The 25771-nt window shown below is 30.8% G+C and overlaps 1 protein-coding gene across 3 annotated transcripts in view; it reads left to right on the top strand.

Annotated features, from left to right (window-relative positions):
• LOC129989455 (early endosome antigen 1-like) overlaps positions 1-22049 on the top strand; it is a 49046-nt gene extending 26997 nt beyond the window's left edge. Inside the window, exons 22-28 of one of the 3 annotated variants that reach the window (XM_056098000.1) lie at positions 6351-6440; positions 7757-7940; positions 10305-10359; positions 11071-11191; positions 12796-12894; positions 15797-15933; positions 19603-22049. In XM_056098000.1, the coding sequence (XP_055953975.1) occupies positions 6351-6440; positions 7757-7940; positions 10305-10359; positions 11071-11191; positions 12796-12894; positions 15797-15919 (672 nt within the window). In that variant the 3' untranslated portion in view covers positions 15920-15933; positions 19603-22049. Of the gene's footprint in view, positions 1-6350; positions 6441-7756; positions 7941-10304; positions 10360-11070; positions 11192-12795; positions 12895-15796; positions 15934-19569 lie in introns of those variants that run through there. The other 2 variants (XM_056097999.1, XM_056098001.1) reach the window with 2 other exon arrangements.
• Positions 22050-25771: the final 3722 nt, after the last annotated feature.

The raw sequence follows: 25771 nt of genomic DNA, 5'->3' as shown, positions 1-25771 counted from the left end.
AAAGTGAAAAAAGTAATATATTTTTTATCCTAAAGTATAAAAATGAAATAAAGAAAATCAATATTCATTTCGAAGAGCAATTAAGTGTACGATATTTTATGTCAGTCCGTCTTTAGCCAACACAAATAAGCCGGATGGTTTGTCCACGCAAGAATATGCCACATATAATTGTCCGTGTGAAAAACATGGTGTGCCCGAATCTAAGCGCAAACCTTGTCCTTGTGACTTATTGATTGTCATTGCAAATGCCAATCTAATAGGAAATTGAAAGTGTTTGAATTCATTTGGCGCGTCTGTGAGAATCATTGAAATTCGTGGCAGCAAAACATTTTCGGCTAGGAATTTGCCTTCAAAATGGTGGCTTCGATTTCGTTTTTCATCAATTTTTTAATGACTAATCGCGTACCATTGCACAGCCGTGGTGGGTTCAAATTCCGAATTAAAATATTCGGAGATCCAACTTTCAGTCGTAGAAGGTGTGGTGACGTGCCTGGCAAATCCAGTGAGTTCAAAAACTGTTTGATAATTTACAGCTTCGTTAGCATCGCAAACTGTATCGATCGATTTGTATGATATCAAGTCGCCTGGCAACAAATGTTGTATCTTAAAGTTTAAATTGTCGACGTCCACATTTTTTGGCTGCCAAAATTGCTCTTTTTGCCAGCCATGCATGATTTATGTATTGTGTGCATACATCGGGAAATATGCGGTCAATGAGAGCATTTTGCGAATCAACGACAGTGCAGAAATTAGTGGGCAATATAAAATTGCCCCATAAAAAAGTATAAAGCTTTCAGTATTTTTATAGACAGCAACTTTTCCATCTCCGATATCTAGCAGTTAGTCCGAGTATGTGTCAGCAAATGGATCTTGTAGCATTTGGACTCGTATGTTTAGCTAGACTTTTTCAACATTACACCACAGTGGCGATGATTTCAAGCAAGCGTTGATCTCATCAACGTACGTTGAACGTAGAATGACGGGACATGTTTCTCTGAAATCACCTGAAAGAAGTAATAGAGTGCCGCCGAATAGTTTGTTGTTTTTTATATCTTTGAGTGTTCTGCTCAACGCCTCAAGAGAATGTTTGTTTGCCTTAGTGCATTCATCCCAGAAGATAATTTTGCATTTTTTCAGTACCGTGGCCATGGACGATTGTTTTTTTATGGGGCACACTGTGTCTGGGTTATTTTGTGGCAGCTTAAATGCTGAATGTGCTGTTCTGTCTCCATCCAATAAAGTTGCTGCAATGCCAGATGATGCAATGGCCAATGCGATGCCATTATTAGATAGTATTTCGGCGAGAATTAGCAAAATGAGAAATGTTTTATCAGTTGCACCTGGTGCATGCAAAAAAAAGAAAAAAGAATCCACCTTGTTTAGCCGAAACTGAAAACATAATGCGGTCGTAAATGATTTTTTGTTCACGCGTCAGTAGTGGGACATTGCGAGTAACAATAGCTGCCATTTCTGCAGTATTGTACTGCGGTTCACAATTAATTTCGGTGTCCATTAAATCCGGTGCACTTCGATTTGGCGAACTCATACCGAAATGACTGAGTGGTAAATTGGCAATGACAACGCAAAGATCCTCGATAGCAATCAATGCTTCATTGTATATAGCGTCGCTGAATGTAATCGTTAGATCGATGCACCGTGTACGAATTCGATGCAATATGTCGTCAGTCATTGAACCTTTGTACTTATTCCACAACGCGTCTGCTCGTCCCGGGAAACTTGTAGTCAACACTGTAGCGAATAGTAAACGAATTTGTGTTGCCGTACAGCCCAATGCTGCTTCAGCAAGTATATCGTCCCACTGGTTGCTGTTTTCGAGCAAGCCGAGTGCAAGGCATGCATCTTTATATGTTGGATACTGTTGTCCATTCACTTTGCGTATATCTTGGAATGACAATGGGCCGGTGACATTAACTAACAACAGTCGCAGATAGAAACACTCAATCTGCCTTGGATTGACTGTATATACTCGGCCCAAAGTGTTTGATTTGAATAGGCCGGGGCATGCATCAATTGATGAGCCTTACTTGCAGGACATCCATTTTTTTTTCCCTCCCCATATGAAATAGCGTGGTACTTCGGAATAGAGTAGTGTTCGAAAGTATCCGCACGATTACACAATTCGAAAAATTCGGTGAGTGTAGTTTTTGGTGGATTTATGGCACGCTCAATTGTTGTCTCGTTGGTGAAAAATACGCTCTGGCCGTTTTCAAGATGGACGGCTAAGTGTATAACTGCTGGGTCCTTTTCATGAATTGAGAAACCAAAGATACGCCAGACAGCTTTATTGGAGCTGGGTGTACCTGCCAATTTGGTATCGCATTATTTCGTCTTTGTCATTCAGTCCAAGAGCATTCACATCGGTATTTTGAATTTGAAACACAGCTATATCGCTGCCTTTATTCACATACTTGCAAATGTATTTTATACTCTTCACCGAGATGCAGAACTAAACACTAATATGAGCATTGAATGCTTTGCTCAGCAGAGGCGAATATGGTACTACCCAACGATTGTCAATGTCAATGTCTGCATTGTTGATATTTAGCGTAAATGATTGTCCGCCATTATCAGTATTTCTTGTACGATATATTGGATGGATATCCGTCGACATTTGTGATCGTGTCGTTGGTGAAAATTTAGCAAAACGCTTTGTACATTTTCCATCTGCTATGCAAGGCGATAAACGATTCAGATCACCGCATGGGCCATGAATCATTTGTGGTAACAATAGCGAATAGTAGTTGATCAGTAGACGGATCTGGAATTTCCTCGGAAATTACACTATCTATTTCCTCGGGGCGTATTTTGTCGACTAACCAAATCAAAATGTGTGCATGAGCTAATCCTCGCTTTTGCCATTCAACCGAATACATCCAGTAACGTGTGGGACCGAATACTTGTAATTTTTTAATGAAACTCATTAAAGACTTCAATTTTTGTTTGAACACACGTGTTGTAATGTCATTGTATTGCATTTTGGCCTGGCAATAGCAAAGATGTAATCTCCTGCTACTTTGGATTGCATGTATGATAAATAAACATGGTCGTCCGTACTCGCCGACGAAAGTCATAGCATCCTGCTTATATTCTTGCATATGACGTGGACTGCCTACGTACGATGATGGTAGGATGATAGTTACCAATTTCGGCGATGTCGGCGTCGCTCATGATAGCGTCTCGCAAGTGAATGTATTCTTCCGCACGTCGCTTCTGTTGATTGTGTCGTAGGAATCGCAGTCGTTCGTTCTCTTCCTTCACGTACATGTTGACCATGAATTGTTGACACAGCTCACGACATCGCGGAATGACGTTGTCTTGGCCGCATCGAATCATCATACGATACGCATAAAAATCCACTGAGCTCACTTTCTTGTTTGTTTCTGCTCCCGTAACAACATAAATATAATATAATGTAAATATTAATTCAAAATGAGTAATGATGTTCATAATGAATGAATTACCTGTGGCGGGATCTCGTTGTATATGCAATATCCTTCCAGAAAATTAGCGGATATTGGAGAGCGTTGTATGAACGGTGTGTGTCAGCGATGAACTCCAAATTATTGCTTCTTCTTCGAATCACGATTTCTCGCTTCGATGTGCGGTCGCCAACCCGCCAACCATAATTCCAACAACGTCGTCAACAACAGGCGCATTGAATCTACGCACGGGCTCTCCAGCTAGTGTTTTATCAGAATTGATGACAATAACGTGATTGTCGCTTTGCAATTCGTGCATGTATGATTTTGAAGAATTTCAATAATACATTGTGCTCATTCAATAGGGCGTCCAGTTCGCCGACGATGCGCCTGGTATTAGGCGAATTGAGGTTATTGTAGCTGCAACTTGCATCCAAATGATTCATGTCCTCACCGCCCATGAAAAAGATATGTAAAAATTTCTGTGGTTCGTTTGGCATTGGCAGCAATGAACTTACTTTGTGGTACACTTGGCCTTTGATTTTGAATGTTAAATTGAATTGTTAGCCATTTGCCGCAGTATTGTGAACTATTTCTGTTGATCCGAACGAAGTCATTTGGAAGAATGAATTGAATGTGCGAATGGACTTTAGGAACAGGTTTGAATCTGGATCCGTGCCGATGAGCATGCCGTTCTATGGTTCTGGTGGTGTCTCAGTTTCTGTTAGTTGCACATTTCCTGATGTGCAACACATCTCGGCTGACTCATGTTTGAATTTGAGCGCATGGCAATGGGGGCATTTTTTATCCATAGCACCAATCAGCACTTTCGGATGAGCGGAATATTCAATATTTGGCTCGTACTCGAATGCGAGACGAAGGAACGAAGCGGATGTAAATGCTCGATATACTTGTTGGCGTTGTCGGTCATTTGCTCTGCGTGTGTTAACTACGAACCGGGGCGCTTGTCTTCGTTCCAATCTTCGTTGTTACTTTCATTCAGCTCGTGCCTCTTATGATTGAGATGCACGCAATTGCGACATGCTCACACGCACATTTTCGTTATCTTATTGGATTTGTTCATCTCTTCTTTCTGCTCTACTATTTCGCATGTTTGTTGCATTATTCAAATGGGCCTTCTTACGTCTTGCTGGCATTGTTCACAGTAATACACACGCACACAAATAGACAAAATTTTTGTACTTACTGGTGAAAAGCGGTATACCGATATTTTTTCTTTTAGTATTTTACCAACCTTTTTACAATCATAAAACACGCATGTATTTCTTATAAATTAAAATAAATCGTACAAAATTTTTCACGCACTGCGTTGTGATACAAAACAAATGCAGGAATGACGCGACGCTTCCCGTGAATGACTGAATGCATGTGTGGATGAAAGTTCGATGAGGCGGACGTAGCGCCATCTGTAATACAATACAATAGTCATTTGGTTCTGTTTGAAATACCAACGACGGGTTAATTATTTGGATATAGTTCATACAAAAATACTAAAATCGCGATTAAAAATGGGAGCGTGGAGGTAAGAGGGTGAAAATTTGGGGTTATAGGTATTTTTTAATGCCAAATAAAAAAAAATAGGAAAAAGAATTCTCGATAGGGACACCCTAATTACCTAGCGTTATGAAATATACTTAACGACCTATTCTCATACGTACCAAATATACATAAAAGATTTCATAAAAATCGGTCGAGCCGTTTCGGAGCAGTACGAACACAAACACCGTGACACGTGATTTTTATATATTAGATGTAATGATATCTTTAAATCTAAATTAAATCCTAATTAATTTCCTAATTTTTATCGTAATTTAGCCCGTTTCAATTTAATTCTAAAATGTTCTCTTATTTCCTGATCCAGTTCCAACTTTATTTAATTAATGCTGCAAAGCTCTGTAAAACTGCTGAAATCAACAAGTTTCCACACTCTGAGTGAAGGGATAGGAATCTATTATTCTGTGTCAATTCTTTTAAATGATACCTATAATTAATTCCCTTATTTAAATTGACACATGTAAAGAAATTTCTATCAGAATCACATGGTATAAAACCACTGGGGAAAATATTTTCCCTCTCTTTCGCATTTCTGCTCCCGTATCACTTGTGAATTACGTCAGTTTCCCCATCGCTTCTTATACATAAATTATACTTCCCGTGATGGAATGAAGTGAAGTTTCAAAAATTCAAAAGTGTCCTCTCTCTTTGGCTGTGAGACTGCTTCAAATATATATATATATATATATATATATATATATATATATATATATATACCAGTTTTTATCCGCGACTTCGTACGCGTGGAAATAAATTGGAAATTATAGCATCAATGGCTTTATCTTTTGTTACTTCTGCGCATGCTTGAATTTTCAACGCCAGTTGGCGTAACGCAAATACGTGAATTTTCTACGCCAGTTGGGGTAACGCAATATAGATTATAAATTTTTAATTTCCTTTATTCTGTTTTACTTTAATTCAAAAGTACTTCAGAATGAATCCGAAAGATCTATTAATTAACAATGTTTAGTTTTTTATGTATCGAACACTAAGAAAATAAACAGAATCGTTTGAAATAATAGTCAAAATCATGTTAAGCCTAATCTCATTGATGTGGGGGGAAAAAAAACACCCTGAAGCTTTACACATTTGCTTTTTTTGGCAGGAAAATTAATTTTTAATTAATAAATAATTAACCACTCAATTAAGCAGAATAAATAATAGCCTATGTCCTATTTCAGACTATAATCTATCTCTCAGCTAAATTTTATCCAATTCTGTTCAGCCGTTCTGGCGTGATTGACTAACAAACATCCATCCAAACTTTCACATTTATAATAGTAGTATAGATATAATATTTATTTTCCTGCTCATTTTGTCTCTTTTTATTCTTAGCAACTATCCCAAAATCAAGAAACAGTTAAATCTTTGGAAAACCAGTTGGAAGAAGCTGAAGAAAAAAATGCTGCATTAAAATTATCTTTGGTATTTATATTAATAATCTATTAACTACATTGATTATATATTTTGTTCTACTGCCATGATTTATCTGCAACTAACTGTTGTAGTTTATTAATTAATTAATTAATCTCTTTTCAGTTATGAAATTACTAGTAATACCACATCTGGGAGAAAACAGAATATTTGGTTTTTAAAAGCTGTTTGAGAAGCTTTTTACTAGTGATTTTTTAAAAAAATCTATTTATATAGGGTCTGCTAATTTTTTACTCTAGTGAAATATTTATTGCATTTATTCTCACTAAAATTAGAAATTTTAAAAATATGTTGGTGATCAAATATTGAAATTTTAATGTGGATGGTACAACATGAAATTAACAAGATTATGCTCTACTTTCTTCTGTGGTGTTATAATATTAAAATTGCAGATTCATTTTTTTTACATAAATTATCTTTGTATGTAATATATTATTCTTTAATCTAAATCATTAGGAATGAAATTCGTTTCTTCAGAAAAGGCAGCCATTACTTTATCTTTAATAATCAAATTCATTTCATTTTCTGCTTATTCAAAGAATTTATTTCCTGTCATTTTTTTAGTCAACAGTAGTTTCTTGCAGTAGAAATTGCCCAATTTTTATTCCTTTCCCATTCAATAGTATTATCTTCAATTGTAATAGTATTTATGTTACATCATATAAGTTTCTATAAAGATTTATAGTTATCATAAACCTACTTTTAAAGTAAAAACTTTTCAGGGGAAAAAATATTTAATTAATTTCGTATATTATGTTAACATGTTCTGCTATCATAAAAAATGTAAATATTGTAAAAAATGAGTGTGTATGTGTTGCCCCCAAAAAATTAAAAGCATATTCTATAGAAGAGGCATATTCCATTATTCTATAAGATTCTGTTCTCTGATTTGGCAACATTGAAACAGTTGAAATTACTATAGTTCAAAACCTTGTTGATTAATTTAGAATTCTAGATATTAGCTGGATGAATGATAATTTTTCATTCATCTTATAAATGTTAATTATTTGCAGATAAGTCCTCCCCATAGTGTATCTGATCTATCTTTATGTTATGTTTTCCTTTTTGAGGTATAAACTAATTAATTATTGTCATAAAAATGCAATTTTTTTAATGTAATATTGCATTTTTATATTTCTAATTTTCTCCAGAAATTAATATTTAAATATAAATTTGAAAAATCAAAGAATTAATGTTATCTGTAAGGATTTTTTTTATTATTATTATTATTATTATTATTTCCTTTTTCAAGACAATAAAAATGCTCTTGCTTTTGTGAGTGAGTTCATATTTCTTTTAAAATTTAGGCAGATTATGAAAAATTGTTGAAACAAAAAGACTCTGAATGGGAAGAAAAGGAAGCTCACCACACAGCCCGAATAGGTGTTCTTACAGAAAATATTCGAACTTTGAAAGAAGATTTGACCTCAGAACAAAAGAGAAGAGAAAGCTTGGAACAAAAATTAGATGAAATTTCAGGAACAAAATTAGGTATAAATAAAAAATTTAGCTCTTTATTAACTCAGCATTTAAAAATATCAAAACACTGTTTTAATAGTTTTCCACAAATAATAAAAACTGTATTTCTTAAGTTTTCAAAATTTGTATAGTAAAATGAAAAATAGTGGCAACAAAGAATAATGATCTGTGCTCAATAGCTTTTAGAAATATACATATTTTTACTGTGTTTCTAAAAACACATTTTTATTGATTTCATGCAAGTGACCTCAAGTCAAACATTATTTTTTAGGAAATATATTAGAATTGTATAGATTCAGTATGTCTCTCTTCTTTAACTATGATTTAAAATGAATGATTTGTTTTGGATTTTATAAGCACGAAATCATTTGAAATAGAAAGTCTCACATGAAGTTATAAAAAGTTAAATATAATATTGAAGAATTTAATAGTTGTTTGTAGGGTAGGGTTTAATAGGGTTTGTAGGGTAACTAAATAACTGGCTGATGTTTTTAAGGATTGTTTTATACCTGTTGTAGATCTGTTTCAGGCTGGTTTTTTTTTTTTTTTTTTTCCTTATCAGCTTGATTAGGTATATCTAGACATGTCTATAAGACAAAAGATATAGAAAGTCCTAATAAAGAAAAGTTTGAAAATTTTCATTGGTCAAAGGGACCTTGGAGCCCTTATTTAGTTTCTAAGATATTATTTCCAGTATACAGGGGGTAAATTGTTTGCTGGAAGTCTTTTCGAGGTAATTTATTCACATTTGTTTTCCTTTGAAGGAAAAACCATTGCAGCCAATTTGGCTGCAATGGTTTAATCCTACATCAGTTTATTAATTTTTGAAAATTACTAGTTGAAGTGCCATAGACAGGATATAACCATAACTTTCTTTTTCTGATTTAAACTTCTCAGTTATGCTTCACCTTAACCATAAGACTTGATATTTTTTATAAATATGTGTAATATAAAATAGCAAAAAAAAAAAAAAAAAAAGAACTTCATGATAATGGTGATATGTAAATAAAGCAAATAAAAAAAATAAACTTATTTAATTTTTATTAGTTGCATGAACAAGAAAAGACAATAATAATAAAAACTTTAAAAAACAAATTTTAAAGAAAATAGGATAAACATGGAACTTGATAAACTTTATTATATAGTAATTCTGCCATATTTGTAATTCTACTATTTTTTATATGTTCATTGTAAATATAAAGAGAGAGAGAGAGAGAGCAATAAACACACATACATATATATAACAAAAATACAAAGTGATATATAGATAAAAGATAGAATACAAGTGAAAATATAATTAAAAAAAAGTAAAAAGTGAGTGGTAGAAAAGAAGAAAGAAATATTGGAATGATTGTAATATATTATAAAATGTGGTTGATGCTGTGATATCAAAGAAATTAATTATTTGTCCATAGTAGTTTAAAATATCATCTATTTGCCATTTTTTTTTTGTATAATTTTTTTGCTACATCAGAAATGTTATATTATACAAAAGAATGGAAATAATTCATTTCTTTGATAGTGCATGTAAAAGATATCTGGTAACATTTTTTTCATCTGCAATTTAATTTTTGACAAATTCTAAAATAAAGTATTTCATTCCAATATTTTTTTGGAATTCAATCCATTTGCTTCTCTACAATATTTTATATTATAATTGTGTTATTGAAATAAATTTGTTATTCAATCTGATATTTTCAAATCAAGTTCATTTTAGAAAATTTCCTTTGTGTCTCGTTAAATTTTCTTAGGTTGTTACCAATATATATATTGCAAGGGGAAAACAAAAGAAATAAATGGGCTTAATTCATCTTGTGAATCCTATCATCCTTTTGGTACATACTGCTCTTTCTGGTAAATCCCCTATCTTTCAAAAACAAAAATCTGTTATAGGAAAATAATTTAAATCTTCATTTATTTTATTTTTTATATTTTCTTTCTTAATTAGTAATTTTTTGCCATACTTATTTTTAATTAGCTAGCCATCATTCCAAAATAGTCATGGATTAATATATATTGAATCATTATTTCTTTGATGTATAAAAAATATTGTCAAATTTACTGCAAGACGTTTTCATAGCAACAGCATTCTCTTCAAGAAATGATATCATCAATTAAATAACATATAAATATGTGGTTGAACATTTTTTCCCTTAATTTTAAGTTTTTGGAAAAAAAATGTGTTAAAAGTATATGTAGTTAATGAATTATGTTAAAAAAGGACAACTTGTAAATCCATTTATTCATTATATTTTATATTCACTGCATTTTTCTTTATTTATCACATTTTATGATTTGTATTTGCTAATTAAAAAAATGTTTTTTTTTATATATATTTTTGTTTCTATTTTATTTTATTTATTTATTTATTTGCAGAATTGGAAGCAAAGCTTGAAAATGCCCTTGAAGAAAGAAATAGCTTACTTGAAAGGTTGGTTTCTTTTAAAATGAAATATACTTTATTGATTGTCATTGTTTGTGACAGAGATATATGTAAGACTAAGCTATGAAAAAGCAAACACCAACTGATTTTAAATTTGTCACAAATCTAACTTATTTTAAATTTATTTATGCTAATGTGTTTCATTTAAGAAAAAATGTTTTAGAAAACTGATTTGAAACAGTAAGTAGTTACGAAAATAAATGGAAATGACATTTAAAGATGATTTTAATTAGAATTAGTTTTTCTCTTGGGATTTGAGTTTTTTTTTCCCCCTTGATTTTTTACAAGGAAATACTTTCTTATAATTTTATCAATAAAAAAGTTATTCTCAACAGATATCGGATTAAAATGTAAAAGGTTGCTCTGGCATAAAATAGGTTTAAACTTGGTCAAGCTAATTTGATTATATGAATTTTTTGTGTGTGCAAGTGTAGTTTTTCAATTAGTGCAAATTTTTATTTTAGAAAGTATTTTTCTTGGAAAAGAAAAAAAAAAAGATATTTTGTTAAAATATAAAGTTTAATTTTTATTTTGGTTGATTTCCATTTACAATTACATATTTATCAGTATTGAGATAAAAATTATATTTATTAAATATTATTGAACAGTCTTGTTTGTTTGTCAGGTTATTTAACTTGCTGTAAAAGAAATTAATTATTTTTAAAATATGTAACTAAATATGGTTTTATATTTTGATAGGTGTCTAAAAAGTGAAACTGAATGTGAAAGACTTCAGAAGACTACTGCTGATTTGAGAAGGAAATATGATGATTGTGTGGCTGCTTTACAAGAATTAGGCAGGGAAAACCAAACATTACAAGTACTAAAAAAATATTTCTATTAAAAGCTATTATTAAAGCATTTTTTTTTGCATGTATTTTTAAGAAATATTTTAAAATTTTTAGGTTATTTTGAGGCTGCTGGTTTCATAAATAATATCACTCAATCTAGCTTTAAAAATAATGAGTATTCTCAATGTTTCAATAATGCTTGTAACCATTTATGTATACTAATTTTAATATATAAATTTTTACTATGCTATTTTGTTCACTTTATTATTTTATTTATTAATTGAATGTTACAAATATAAATGCACATCAAATATAAATTACTACTTGGATAAAATTTAGATCAGTCTTTGGCACCAATTAAAAATTTTGCAAAGTTGCAACTGTACATAGTATTTATGACAGTGAGAAGAAAAATGGTGCCCAGTGTCTCTCTCCGATTTGGTTTGGTGAAGGTGAATCAATTATCATGAGTGTTGTTAATTTTGTCTTGTGAATGCGAAAGGTTTCAATCATTACAAGAAAGTAGATGGAAGTACCTTGCTTTGTAATCAGTAAAACATTGAAGATCATACTTTGTATCATACAGGGGTGTTTGTGCTCCGGGGAAACCCCGGAATTCCGGGGATTTTGAACTTCGATACCCGGAAATTCCGGGGATCGTCGTTCAAAAGGAAGTAGGAATAATAATGAATTATTTATTTTGATCTGGGTAATTTTGTTTGCTTTGAAAGCAGAAAACGCAAGGTCAGTGTGTGTGGTGAAAACTTTTCCTTTCTTTCTCCAAAGGCAGTGATAATGCGTGAAAAGGGGGAAAAAACGTCTTTTTTGTTCTTTCCTTATTGCGAGTTATGACTCATTCCCCCGGTTCTCGGACATTCTCTTCTGGATTCTTTTCGGCAAGTAGGCGCGGCAGAAAAAAAAGGGAGAGACTTCGTTCGACCAGATGTGCGATCACGTGACCTGGGTTCAAAGGTCTTAATTTTGCAAAATTAATGGTTAGTAATTTTGCAAAAAAAGTAATTCATTGAACTTTTATAATTAGGTCATTCAATACTTCATAATTGTAATTTTTCATTTCTCTCCCCCCCCCTTCGCGAAACTAAAAAATGTCGGTAGTAAATCCGTAAAAGTTTCAGGGGATTTTTTGGGGTCCCACAAACACCCCTGATCATACATTGAAGATACACATCCTTATCGACTTTGAAACAAGTTAATCTTATTATCATGAACGCAAAATGCAGTGTATTAAATCTCAAAACAAATAATTTTTTTTAAATTGATTTGGTGCCATTGATGATAACTATTTTTTCTAGCATAAAGATTTTAAGTAGATTTGCATCTTATTAATTGAACTTATGTCAGTGTTACAAATTTTCATATGTCTAAATTAATGAAACATAATGATCCTTGTAGAATGTATCAACACTTCATTCGTATGCAACATTTATGTTGAAGTACTATCAACTAAAAAAGTATCAGAAGTGATGATTCAAATTGTCAATGAATATATATATATATATATATATATATATATATATATATATATATATATATATATATATATATATATATATATATATATATATATATATATATAATTTGTTTGTATTTTAAAAAATAATTTTTCTTGCAGGTTGAGAACATGAAGCATACCACTCGTAAATGGGCTGATGATGAGACTGTTACACATTGTACTGCATGTGGCAAGCATTTTACTGTCACTATTAGAAAAGTACGAAATTTATTTTGAAAAGATCAAGAATGTGTTCTTAGCATATTAAGTCTTTAAAAAAATTATTTTTTACTATTTCTTTTAAAGCTCAATGATTTATAATCAAATATACAAATCACTAATATACAAAAAATGTGTCATGATATATTCCAATTAAATTCAGAATTAAAATACAGGTTTTAAAAAAAAGGAAAGAAAGGAAGAAAATCTACTAATCTTTTTAAACATTGAATCCCAAGCTTAAATAAAATTATGTACATTAAATTTGATGTTTCAAAAACTTTGATAGAAGGTGTTTCTGTGTGAAACAATTTGCATTTTAAGTATTGCAAAAATAATTTTAAAAAATTAATTAAAATTTCTCAAGTAAGTATATATTAACTAAATTTCTTTTTATTTATTATAAATTAATAATTCATTACTTTACTTTTTTCCTATTTATGTGAATTTAATCTCATAAAAATGTATTCTTCATATATAGGATCACAAAGTATTATTGTAAATAAAATGAAGTCATATATGGTTGTGGGGTTCAAAATGCCTTTCATTAGATGCTGCACTGGAAAATTCAGTCAGTCAATTAGATTTCTTAAAGATATGCAGATCTTTAAAAATCTTCCACAGATTACCTTTATTAAATTTATTTTTCTTTCATTTTTTGCTTATCATTCAATTTGTGATCTAGATTCTCAAATGCTTCTATATAGCTTATTTTTAATTCACATTTACTGATAATAGTTTTAATATACATTGATTCGTGAAAATTGCTGTGTTTAAACTGCTGTCTTAATTTGTGTATAATAAAACTGAATTCAATTAATAAAAAGAACATTTTAAAGAATTTAGAATAGTTTATAGGAAAATTACAATTTGCTCTCATCTAGGAACTAATTATATCATGAAATTATGACACTGTAATACCTTAGTACATAGATCTGTCAAGGAATTTTAACTATTAGTAATTTACATAATATGACATAATGCATTTTTCAACAATGCCAATGAGCCTTGAATAGATTGCACCATAACTCTGAAGGGAAACATGTAGAAACATTTAGTTGCTCAAAGAGTCGGAAATGGATCATAAGTATCTATCAATTAATGAATATCATTATATATTTAACAACATATAGTGTCAACATTCTAGTAACATTAAATTATTTTTCCTATTCTTAACAATTAAATATTTTTTAGCCACTTAAAAACCCAACTCAAAATTTTTAAAAAAAAAAAAGGCATATAAATTATTTTTTAACATACATCAACGTGTTTTTATTGATTGTACATATTGTAATACATATTTTGCTTAAAATCTATGCTTTCATGTTTTGGTGATGCTTCAGCTTTTTATTATAATAAAATTTATCATTAAATATGGAAAAAATGTATGCTGTTCAAAATAAAAAGGTGAATAAGCATAGGAGGAAAAATACAATATAAGAATTATTTTATATACAGGTGGTTATCAAAATAATGGAAACACATGTGAATAAAAGTGACATTTGTGAATGCACTTCGCAAGCTTTAAAATATAATAATAGCCATCAGATTTTTTTTAAAAATAGCAATGTATATATTCTGGTAGTATGTGTTATCTTTATTGAAGTTCTGTAATTCTTGAATTTTTTTCAAAAGCATAAAATGTCGGATTGTTTAGATTTTCAAAGAGGCAAAATCGTGGGAGCCCATCTAGCTAGAGCAAGTTTGACCAAAACATCCCAACTTTTAGGTGTTTTTAGAGGTACGGTGTCTAAAGCCATGGCAGTATACACACGGCGTGGCAAGATAAGCTCGGCAAAGCAAAATAGTGGGCAGAAAGAGAAGCTCGGTGGTAGAAACCGACTGGTATTGAAGCAGATTGTAATGTCTAAAAAGTGTATAACTGCAGCAAAAGTGACTGCAGAGCTCAATACTCATCTGGATTCTTCAGCGTCAGTTATTATAGTTAGAAGATACCTTCATAAACAGAAGATTTAAGGCAGAGCAGCAATTCCCTAGCTACTTGTCATAAATGTTAATGTGGTAAACATCGTTTACAATGGTGTCACATTCTCAAAACCTGGTCAATTGATAAATGAAAGAAAGTAATTTGATCTGACGAATCGGGCTTCACACTTTTCCCTACAACAGGAGGTGTGCACATTTGGAGGACACCTGCACAAGCATATGATCGTAATTGTCTCCTTCCAACTGACAAGCATGGAGGTGGATCTGCCATGATATGGGCAGCCATGCCTTGGTTTTCTACTGAACTAATTGTAACCCTGAAGGGAAGGATTACTGGGGAGAAATATAGAGAAATTTTAGCTGACCCAGTCCATCCTATGATACAAGCTTTGTTTCCTGCAAAAGATGGAATTTTCTAGGATGATAATGTACCTGTTCATGCCGCAAGACTTATCCAATCATGGTATGATGAACATGAGGATGAAGTTAAACATCTGCCTTGACCCACACAGTCACCCGACTTCAATATAATGAATCGTTATGGTCTATTTTAGAGCGTTCGATACGTAGTCGATGTCCTCCACTGGCATCTCTCCCAGAACTTTCACACTTGTATGAATCAATACTTTGGCAAATCCAAGCTGTATTACATGCTATAGGTGGTCCTACACCATACTAATAAAGGATTCTTTATAAATCTAAGGTGTTTTCATTATTTTGATAACCACCTGTATGTTAATAATAATTTTTTTAAAAAATGAACACAATAATATGAAGGTAATATTATATTAGTGGTTGTTAAAATGAAGCTTGCAAATTAATTTTTATGCCTTTGTTTAATTATAATGCTTTATGAAAATTTGTTTATTAAAAACTGTATTTTTATACAATGATTATTAGTTTTTAAACAATGATTCAAATAATCCACATTTTTTTTTTTTATATATATATATAGCATCATTGCAGAAATTGTGGTAATATCTTTTGTAATGAATGCTCTTCCAAAACTGCTACTGTGGCAGCCTCCAAAAAGCCTGTTCGGGTTTGTGATATTTGCTATGATGAAGTCACTAAATAGTTTATATTTTCATAGTGAGTATTTTCTTGTCATTAGTTTATTTGTATTTAATTAACAGTTACTCACTATTCATTATTTTTTATTTATCATGAAAAAATAAAGCATTTCTAAATTATTATTTTGTTGTAACCATTATATTAAATAATTTTATAAATTTAAATAAATTCTCGCCTACAAGATGGAAGGCAGAGGTAGAATCCTTTTGTTAAAAAGCAAAAAGAATAATAATAAAAAAAAAATCTTTTCCCCCCTTTTTTTTTCTAATTTCACATGGGTTGGAGTTGTTAGAAGAAATGTTTTTGGAAGAGAGCACTTGTGATGAGAACTTTGTGATGAAAAGTCACATGCATAGGGTTAGGGTAAAAACAGTTAAATTTAAGTGTTAAAAATGGTTTCATAACTTATTGTTATGAAACCAATTGTTGATTTGTGTTGAGACATCTGTTGCACTTGCATTTGCACTATCAAAATGGCATAATGCCAAAATTCATCCATTTGAAGTCAAAGACTGATGTTATGATTATAAATTAATATGAAAATGAAAACCTTTTTCCCCTCACTTTTATCTGAAAGAATTAGACCTTATTATATCTTTAAATTTCATTCATTATGAACTTCACAGTTGATTCACAATATTGTTACCGAAAATATTCCATGAAATCTTCAGGTTTGATGTAATGGATGTATGGTGACACATTCAACAAGCTCATTGACAAATAATGACATTTATTAAGCTTGAATCTACGAGTATGTACTCAAGCGATAAACAGCAGTCTGCAAATAGCTAATCAGTTGTAAACAACCACAACAACACGTAAAGCGACCAGACAAAACTCAACAGGAGAAGAGAGAGTCCACTTAGCTATTCATATATCTCCAATCGCCTGGTATGCTCCACTTTCTCTTCGCTTTAGCTGTACTCAACTGCCAAACTCACTTACTATACGACTGGCTACTCACCACACAGTTCGATACTGTTTCAAAACTTGACTCCAGGGTTCAGGGCACTGCTCAAACCTTTCACCTCTTGAGCTCCACTCAATGCTTTGGCTTCGCTGTACTCATCCAATAGACTCAACACTGAACAACTGTATGATTGATTTCAGCTAGGTCTGCCAGTCTTTTATTGCTCCCCATACGTAGTACAGAAAGTTTTTGAAGGATCAGCATATTTAGCCTCCTATTACCAGAATTCGTGAATTTGGCATCCATTTTATTGCCAAATTGGTCACCAAATTATCACCAGGCCCGGGATTATTGATCCGTCATCCATTCAGTAACCAATAGAGCTGTGTATAAAACTGTTTTTCTTACAATAGAACTAAATTTGTTTGGAAACAACAAAGCAAATTTGTACAATATTATGACCACCACTCAGATTGATGTTAACACATTTGTGGCCTGTCACAGGTAAGACTGAAAAAAAATCTTTTTGTTGGAAGGCACATAAACATGGTTTCAAATTATGCATTCGTATAGCAATAATTACTGTAATGGGTAAGTCATGCGATTGAACGGACATTGAAAAGAGTATGATATTCAGGTACAGAACACACGTTGTCAACGTTTTTGAAACTGCGGTTTTCATGAAGTGTTCACATAGTATAAATTGAATGTGTACAATAACTGAAAGAATGAAGATGGTGTACAGTTCAAGTGAGTTAACTGTGGGGCCCCCAGGGCCATTAATGACAAAGATGATTGTTGCTTGCGATGCCTAGTTAGGGTAATCGATCCGTTATCGTCGATACGCATCGATATTTTGATGGACCAAATGAGTCAATAATGCTCCCGAAAACTATCCAGGACAACTGTTCAGCACTCTTTACTGCGTATTCGCTTCTGAGGCAGACTGATTTCAACACTTGTTGACAAGCGTACATTGCAAAAAACGCTAAGCGTTTGCATTACAGTACAAACATTGGACTCTGGAACAGTAGGAAAAGGTTGCATTTTCAGATCTCTAAATTACAGTAACGTTCTATTATTATTAATATTTGAAAAAATAATGTGATTAATTGACTTCAGGCACATTGTTTTTAAACCAATTAATTTGGAAACAATAAAGAAAAGAAGATACAGCAAAAAGTTACTTACATGAACAGTCGCATTAATATCTGAAATACATACAGCAGATCCATAGAGTTCTGCTGATACCTCAAATTCGAAACGTTGACTAGTAGTTCGTCGAAACGAGCTGCAAAAGTAGCCAAAATCATGCTTCATGTGGTGAAAAGATTGTAAATGAAAATTTCCTCTGTTGCTACTCTCACATACGCATACCAGCTGGAAGAGTAAATAAGAAATTTTAAGTAGCAAATTTTCAGTTTCAACATTTCTTAATTGGTTTCAGTGCATCAGTTTTAAAAAAATGTGCAGTCATGAACAACAAAAAAAAGGGGGGGAAACCTATGTAACTGTTATTTATTATTGCATCTTCACAAAATTAGTGTTGATGGAAATGGATTAACGGGGAAGAGTTGCCGATATAGACAAACTGATTAAATGGATTATTTAACGTGGTTAATTAACTTCAGCAAGCTAATAATAATTAAAAAGCTCAATTATTATTAACTTTCTGAAATTAATTAACTATGTTAATTAATTCGATTAAAAAATGTGAGATTGCAGTTAATTAACTATATTAATTAACTGCTATCTCACATTTTTTTCATTATGGAAATCAAGATTTTTTTAATAATTCGATTCAGCAGGCCTTTTTTTATGTATGTGTATCAAATTTCAATCTGAAATTCGTAGTGGTTCTTGAGATATGCTTAATATTGCTTTCCTGAAAACTCCTCTCCAAAAGGGCTTACCCACATGGGGTCACATATTAAATAAATCTCAGCTTGTTAATAGAAAAATTAATTTTTTCCCCCAGGTATTTCGAAGGAGCAAATAACACCTAACGTATTTTACATTTCAATCCAAACCTAGTCTTTTCTGTATCGTTCTAGAACTGATTAAAACATTAATTGTATTCAATTTATATCTCATATCTTAAATGATATCTTTATTAGAAAGATTTTTTTTTGCAGTTAATTATCTTGGATCTTTTCGGGAATAGCTAGTCACAGATTTTCTTGAGCAGTGTTAGTCCCCCACCCACCGTTACATTATCAAAGGCACAAAACATTTCACCCATCAATAAAAACTATAATTGCACTACAAAATAATTGTAATTTATTTGAAAAACCATTTGTACTCAAAACATATACTATGATTGGCTATTACCATATTCTGTTGCAGTCTGCTCCTTTACTTTAACTTGTGCTTCTTTGGCTGACTAAAGTTAATTTAACTCTCCTTGCCATTCAACTATTTCACTTCTTTTTAATCTTAATATAGTTTTAAATTTCCTATAAATAGTTACATTATTTGTTGTTTTGTTTAAAATGCATTATTTTTTATAATTAATCGAGTTAGAAAAGCCTCGAAATTTCAAAAGTGTCCACAATTTTGGCCACTATCATATATGCTTTATTAATAACAATTAATTAATTAATATTATTGGCAGAAGTCAAGTATTGTTCTGTTTTTGTTATTTGTAGAAGAAATTCTTAATAAAAAAGATAATTTATTCCTTAATTCTCGTATTCTTCTATTGAAATTAATTATTATTTTTTTTTTTCCTCCTGTACTCATAGTTTGAAATTATGAAGAACTTTTTCATTCAACAGATTCTGAACAGAAGAAAATTATTTGAAAACCCAAATGCTTTTAATAAAATATATTTACTGCTCTCTGCTGTTTAAAAAAAAAAAGTGACATTTGTGATTGTATGTGGATTTAAAAATATTCTAGAGTTTTGTTTTGCCGCAATTTTTACATATTAATATAAATATATGTGCAGTATTTTGTAATAAGTTGTTAGTTTTGAACAAAAAAAAAATCAAGCTTTCTTTTTTTTAAGCTTGCAATTTTTTTAGTACAAGATGGATGAGTATTTTTTTTTTAATTTATTGTTTGAATAGTCTTTCAGAAAGGCAACTAGTTTTTTTTTAATTATCATTATTATTTAATGCCTTCTTTGTATGTGTTATATCTGTTTGAGATTGATTTCAAAGAGGATAACTGGCTTTTATTGATTGGGGAAAAAATCCCTTTTAAGTTAAATATTAATTTTTATGCAATATTTTTAAAATCAAAATTTTGCTTGTGATTAACAAATGTTTTTCCTCTTTATATTATTTTACATTAAAAAGTCATTGCATAAAAGTTTTCATCGTTTTTTATAATTGTACATCAAAATATCAAACATTATAATTATTATACCATTTTTATATCATAATTTGGTACTAAAAAAAGGATATTTAAAATAAAAAATAATAATAAATTTTATCATCATATAAACTAGGGTAACTGTTTCTAATTTCTTTTAGTTATCTAAGACTTTTGTGACAGAAACATGAATCTTAGTTCTCTCCATTCAAAAAAATTATATATTTTATATAGGGAAGGTGAAGAAATGTTAAATCATTAAGATCTTTTTTATATTTTATTATTCTTAAGAGTAATAATAAATGTGTTTTATATACATATAATTTTATGAAAATGTCTCTAATTTCAAATAAAAATGAACTAAGCTTACATTCCAGAATATTTGAGTAAATCATGTATATTTTTAAAAAATAAAATTATTGTGTTAAACTATAATCAGTTACACATTTTTTGAAAGTATTACATTTGAGAAGATTTAAGAATAATTCTAAATTCTGATTTTTATGCTTTTTGTTCTTTATTATTAGTATGAAAAATGGAATTGAAATGTATGTGTGTATAAAACATGGAAGAAATTGATGTTTTTTTTTTTTTTTTTTTCAATATACTTTTAAATAAAGTATTGGGTGTAAAAAAGAAATTTACTATTTATTTTTAAAAAGGTTAATTGGGGAAAAAAACTGTTTAGGGATATAAAAATGGAATTTTTAATTTTGCTGAAAACTTTTTTATTTATCACTTTTCTTTCTTGATTCATATTTAACTAAGACATATATCCTTTATCATTATATATTAATAAAGTAAAAAGAAATTTGGGGAAATAATTTTTTTTTTCATTGTACATTTCTAAAACTTGAAGCAGTTTAAATATTCTTTGTTGCATTCCTCTAGTCAGGTAGCTAGATATGATAAAAAAAATTATCTAAATATATTTTATTAAATGAGTTAAAATATATTATGTCCTCAATGTTTTCCCTCTATTCTAAACGTGGTATAGTTTTTAATTAGATTTTAATATTCTTTACTTGTTTATTGATTGATATTTTTTATTTTAAAAGTAAAGTTTCTTATATCGTTGATCGTGTGATGAATAGTTATAATGTATTTTATTAAATCTTTCTTTCTGCTATTTCCTGTTTTTCTATTTAACATAGATAGTTAAATGGCAATTTTTATTATGTTTTCTTCTATTTCAATATGATTTTGCATAATTATATTACATAAGTATTAAATTAAAACTAAGGATAAAAGAAAAGATGTCCAAGGCAAAATTTTCTCACACATATGAAATAAGAAATTATATTAATGTGCCATAACCCTCATTGCCATTTCAATCATTTTTATAGAAAAACATCTTTACATATTTTTATTTTTAGCATGAAAATTTTTTGTATGTCGGTAGTTCTTCAGTATTTTAATGGGTATATTGTTCATTGACTCTGATTTTTGTATTTCATGTATATGAACCAAAAATATTGAAATTTATCCAACATTAATTACTATTTACTGTTATAAAACCTATATATGTCAGACCTTAATTCCTCATAGATGTTATTCAGACATAGCATGTTTTGTAGCTGTAACATCATGCTCCTATAGATCTGATTAAAATAACATATACTTAAAAACTTCACTCATTGTGTGAATAAAATTCGATAGTTTTCTGAAATTTTCTAGGTTTTCTTTGTCACTTTTTGAGCAAAATCCAGGATTTAATTGTATATTTGGTGCTTTTTTGTGACTTTTGTATTTTGAAAGTCTACCACTGTAAATGTTATGTTTTTCAATTTTTATATGAAGAGAAATATATGTCATGTGTCATGATTTATTTTAGTTTATTTTTCTCTATGTTTAATCATGACTTCTTCACCTTTTGGATATGTAAATAAAAACGTTTAATTATTTAGCATTTGCCGTTATTTCACATATTAACAGGCTGATTAGCATCTGCGTATTTTATCCTATATCGCTGCTAAGAGAAAAGTTATTGCAGTATTATACTTCTATGGACTGACAATCCATAAATAAAACAATTAGATGTTCCAATTGTTTAATGCCACTGTTTGTTTCATCTAATCTGTATCTATTTTCTTTTTCCATTACAATAATTAGAAATGGCATTACATGCACATATAAATGGAAAAATTACTTTAAAAAATAAAACGAAATACTAAATAAAATTTATTTACATTAAATTTCGGGCCACTGTCACCTGGTGGTAGTAAGGTCTCGGAACCGGAGGGCTTCTGATTCGAGACCCAATTCCACCGAAGAATCGTCTTGTAAGCGGGTCTGGTGTACGTTAAATAAGTCGGGGCCAAGCGTCCTCCCGCTGTTGTGGAATGGAAGTTTCGGGAGTCTCGTGCCAGCTCAGGTATCGTACTCGTCATCTGACCATGGCCCAAAATTACTAGATCCGTCCCTAAATAGCCCTAGTGTTGCTTTAAACTGGGATGTTAATATAACTAAACTTTACATTAAATTTTAAAACTCGGCTTCCATTCATATTGAGTCACCATTACATGTTTGTGTAATATATGTTCAGACAATATATTTGACTGGACATTGCTGACATATACTTACATACAAATTCTTTTTTTATAACTATACACAATTAATTGTCATTATAGTAGTATTAATAAATAAATGAAATCCAATGGGTTCAGCAGTCTTTTTATAATGGATAATTAAAATATGTTAACCATCAAATTCATCAGTTTTCTAATGTCCATTCAGTCACCTCTGATTACAACTGCTATTTCTTAATAACTTCAGAAACTGATGATATTCATACCATAGGGTGATTACAAATAAATACGCCACTTTCGAAAATAATATATAGCGTTCCATTTCACACACCGTTTTTAATGAAAGTTTAAGAAGTTTTATAATTTGACGAGAGATGGCGCTATAAGCGATTGTTGGAAATAGTACTGACATGGTCCGATGTTCATTTAATATTGTTGGCGGGACGACAACAGTGCAACAAATGGCATTCTGTGTACTAAAAGTGAATCTGTTACTGTTGTTCAAAGATTATTTCGTCATGAAGTGCTTTTTCTGCCTCTATAAACTGTCACTGTTGAACTGAAAACAAAATAATTGCAGCCATCGAAGGGACATCAGGCATATTGTATAACGAATTCTGCTTTGCTGCAGAATGGATATTGTTCGTGTTTCTGATAGTGGTTACATTGGACATTTGTAACTTTATGCTATTAGTAACTTTACAATGTTATTTTTTCCCAAAATGCCTTTATCTTCTGCAGTTTTGTAAATGTAACCCTTGAAAGCTAAGATATTCTTCTAGAATGTACCTGTTAGTTCTAACAGTCAAATTAATTACACTTGTTTAGACGTTAGAACATTCGAGTTATTTTGGGACGGGCCTTTTAATTTGAGATGCTGTCAGATGACGAGGACGACACCTGAACTGACAGCCTCCCCCTCTCCAAACTTTCACACCACACCAGCTGGAGGACGTTTGGCCCCGACGGATTTAACATGTACCAGACTTGCTTACATGACAGTTCGGGTCTCGAACTTGACTCTATAGGTTGCTGCCACTATATAGGTAAAACTCTTGGTATAGAATTATCAAATTTGACACATACGTACTTAAAAGAGTAAGAATGTGCTCCTTGGATATTTTTTAATATATTTAACTCAATGATATTTAACATGCGATATCTATGCAAAATTGATAGATTTTTGTCACATTTTGAAAGAAATTCATTTACAGAAAGTCTATCTCTCCCGTATGAATTTCGATACGACAGCTAAAAAATAAAAAGTTGAATGAAAAAAATTTGATACATAATTTTATCACCAGAAATTTTCAAATTGGTGAGCAAATCCATTAAAAGATTGATCATCTGTCACTACATTCGCATTTATGTAAATGCTATAAATCAACCAGCGGGAGTGGTCTTACTAAAACTTTCTAGTACGCTCTCTAATAAAGGCGTTATCTCCTTACCGTCCTGAAATCGGGAACCTTGCGTTCATTTAAGAACTCCTTACATGCCTTTTCACGCCATATTCACTTTTGGCGTGAATTGGGCCTTTTTACTGATCTATCGTGTGATCTTTGGTGAGTTTTTTTGACAATGAATTCTTGGCATGTCGTTAATAGTATCCGAAAATCAAATGTATGTGTAATGATATTTCTTAATCTAATTTAAACTTAATTAATTTTTCTAATTTTTATTTTAATTTAATCCCAATTCAACTTCATTTTAAAATGACCTCTTATTTCCTGATCCAATTCCATCTTTTTTATTTAACCAATCCTACAAGAGTTCTGTAAAACTACTGAAATCGGCAAGTTCCCACTCTTCGAGTGAAGGGATAAAAATCTGTAATACTTGCAACTTAACTTATTTTAAAGATAACTAAATTCCTTTACCTAAATTGACATGTGTCAAAGAAATCCTTATCAGAATCTCATCGTATAAAATCAATGGGGAAAATATTTTGCTCTTGTATCGCTTGTGAATGAATGTCGATTTCGTCCTCACTTTTTGTACATATTATGCCTCCCGGGATGGAATAAATCGAGTTTAAAAATTCAAAAATGTCTTCTCTCTTCGGCCAAGAAACTGTTTTAAAAATACGTTTTTACATTATTTATATATATATATATAAATCTCAATACACAAAATGCAATATTTTTGTAACTATGGTATAATTGGGATTGCAGATGTAAATGCTACATTTACATCTGCAAATTGCGAATTAATTCACTGCGAAATATCAAATGCAGCAACTATGTGAAAAATTACTAAAGCTTCTAATTATACACTTGTAGAATAGGATGTAGAGGAAAATTCATCTTTGTTGTTATAGCTGTCGTTCTATCATTACTACTTTCACTTTTATAAAACTTGGTCATATTTCATGATAAGATTTGTTATTATGGAAAAGAGCACTGCTGAAATACATTCGGATTTCCTCAGCTGTTCTTTTCAATCTCGAAATCTGCGAAAGCGAATTGCAAAATATTTAAATTATGATTAAGACGGCCTTTTTCCTTTCCAGGAAAGCAGAGAATTTCTGAAAAAAAAAAAGAAAAAAACAGGTGCTTTTTAAACATTTTATTCATAAAATAACCGAATGGGAGAACGATTTAATTTTTTACAGCCCGAATTATTCGTTAAATTTTTTTTAAAAAATGGTATTTGATATTTAACTTGGCGGTTAATTTAAAATAAAAAAATCTTTTGGACGTATTTAAAGATTTTGGATTAAAATACTTAACTGTCTTACATCTATATTTGTAAAAGGAAGTGTTTGCAAATAGTATTCAGTGAAATCTGTCACAATTACAATCGTGAAATTTGGCTCATAGGTAATCTTAACAGTGATGCAATGTACTTCAAAGCCCGAATTTTTTACTTTAATATTTTTTGCCACTTTGGGTGGTTTTCTGCACAGTGTGATACCAGGATATGAGACCATTATTATTATTATTATTTTACTAGTCTTTCAAGATTTCCTGAGCATGAAAAAAAATCCTTTCATTTTTATCATGATGTTGTTTTGGTTTGGGGTTTTTGAAACCTAAAAATGCATGGGCAGAAATAGGGGATTTATCGTTTTTGAAGCACCAATTTTTCGCTTTTAAGG

This window comes from Argiope bruennichi, chromosome 10 (genome assembly GCF_947563725.1).
Source record: "Argiope bruennichi chromosome 10, qqArgBrue1.1, whole genome shotgun sequence".
In the NCBI taxonomy this organism is placed as follows: Eukaryota; Metazoa; Arthropoda; class Arachnida; order Araneae; family Araneidae; genus Argiope; species Argiope bruennichi.
The sequence above is the reverse complement of the archived record's forward strand: the minus strand, read 5'-3'. Positions and strand labels throughout refer to the sequence as shown.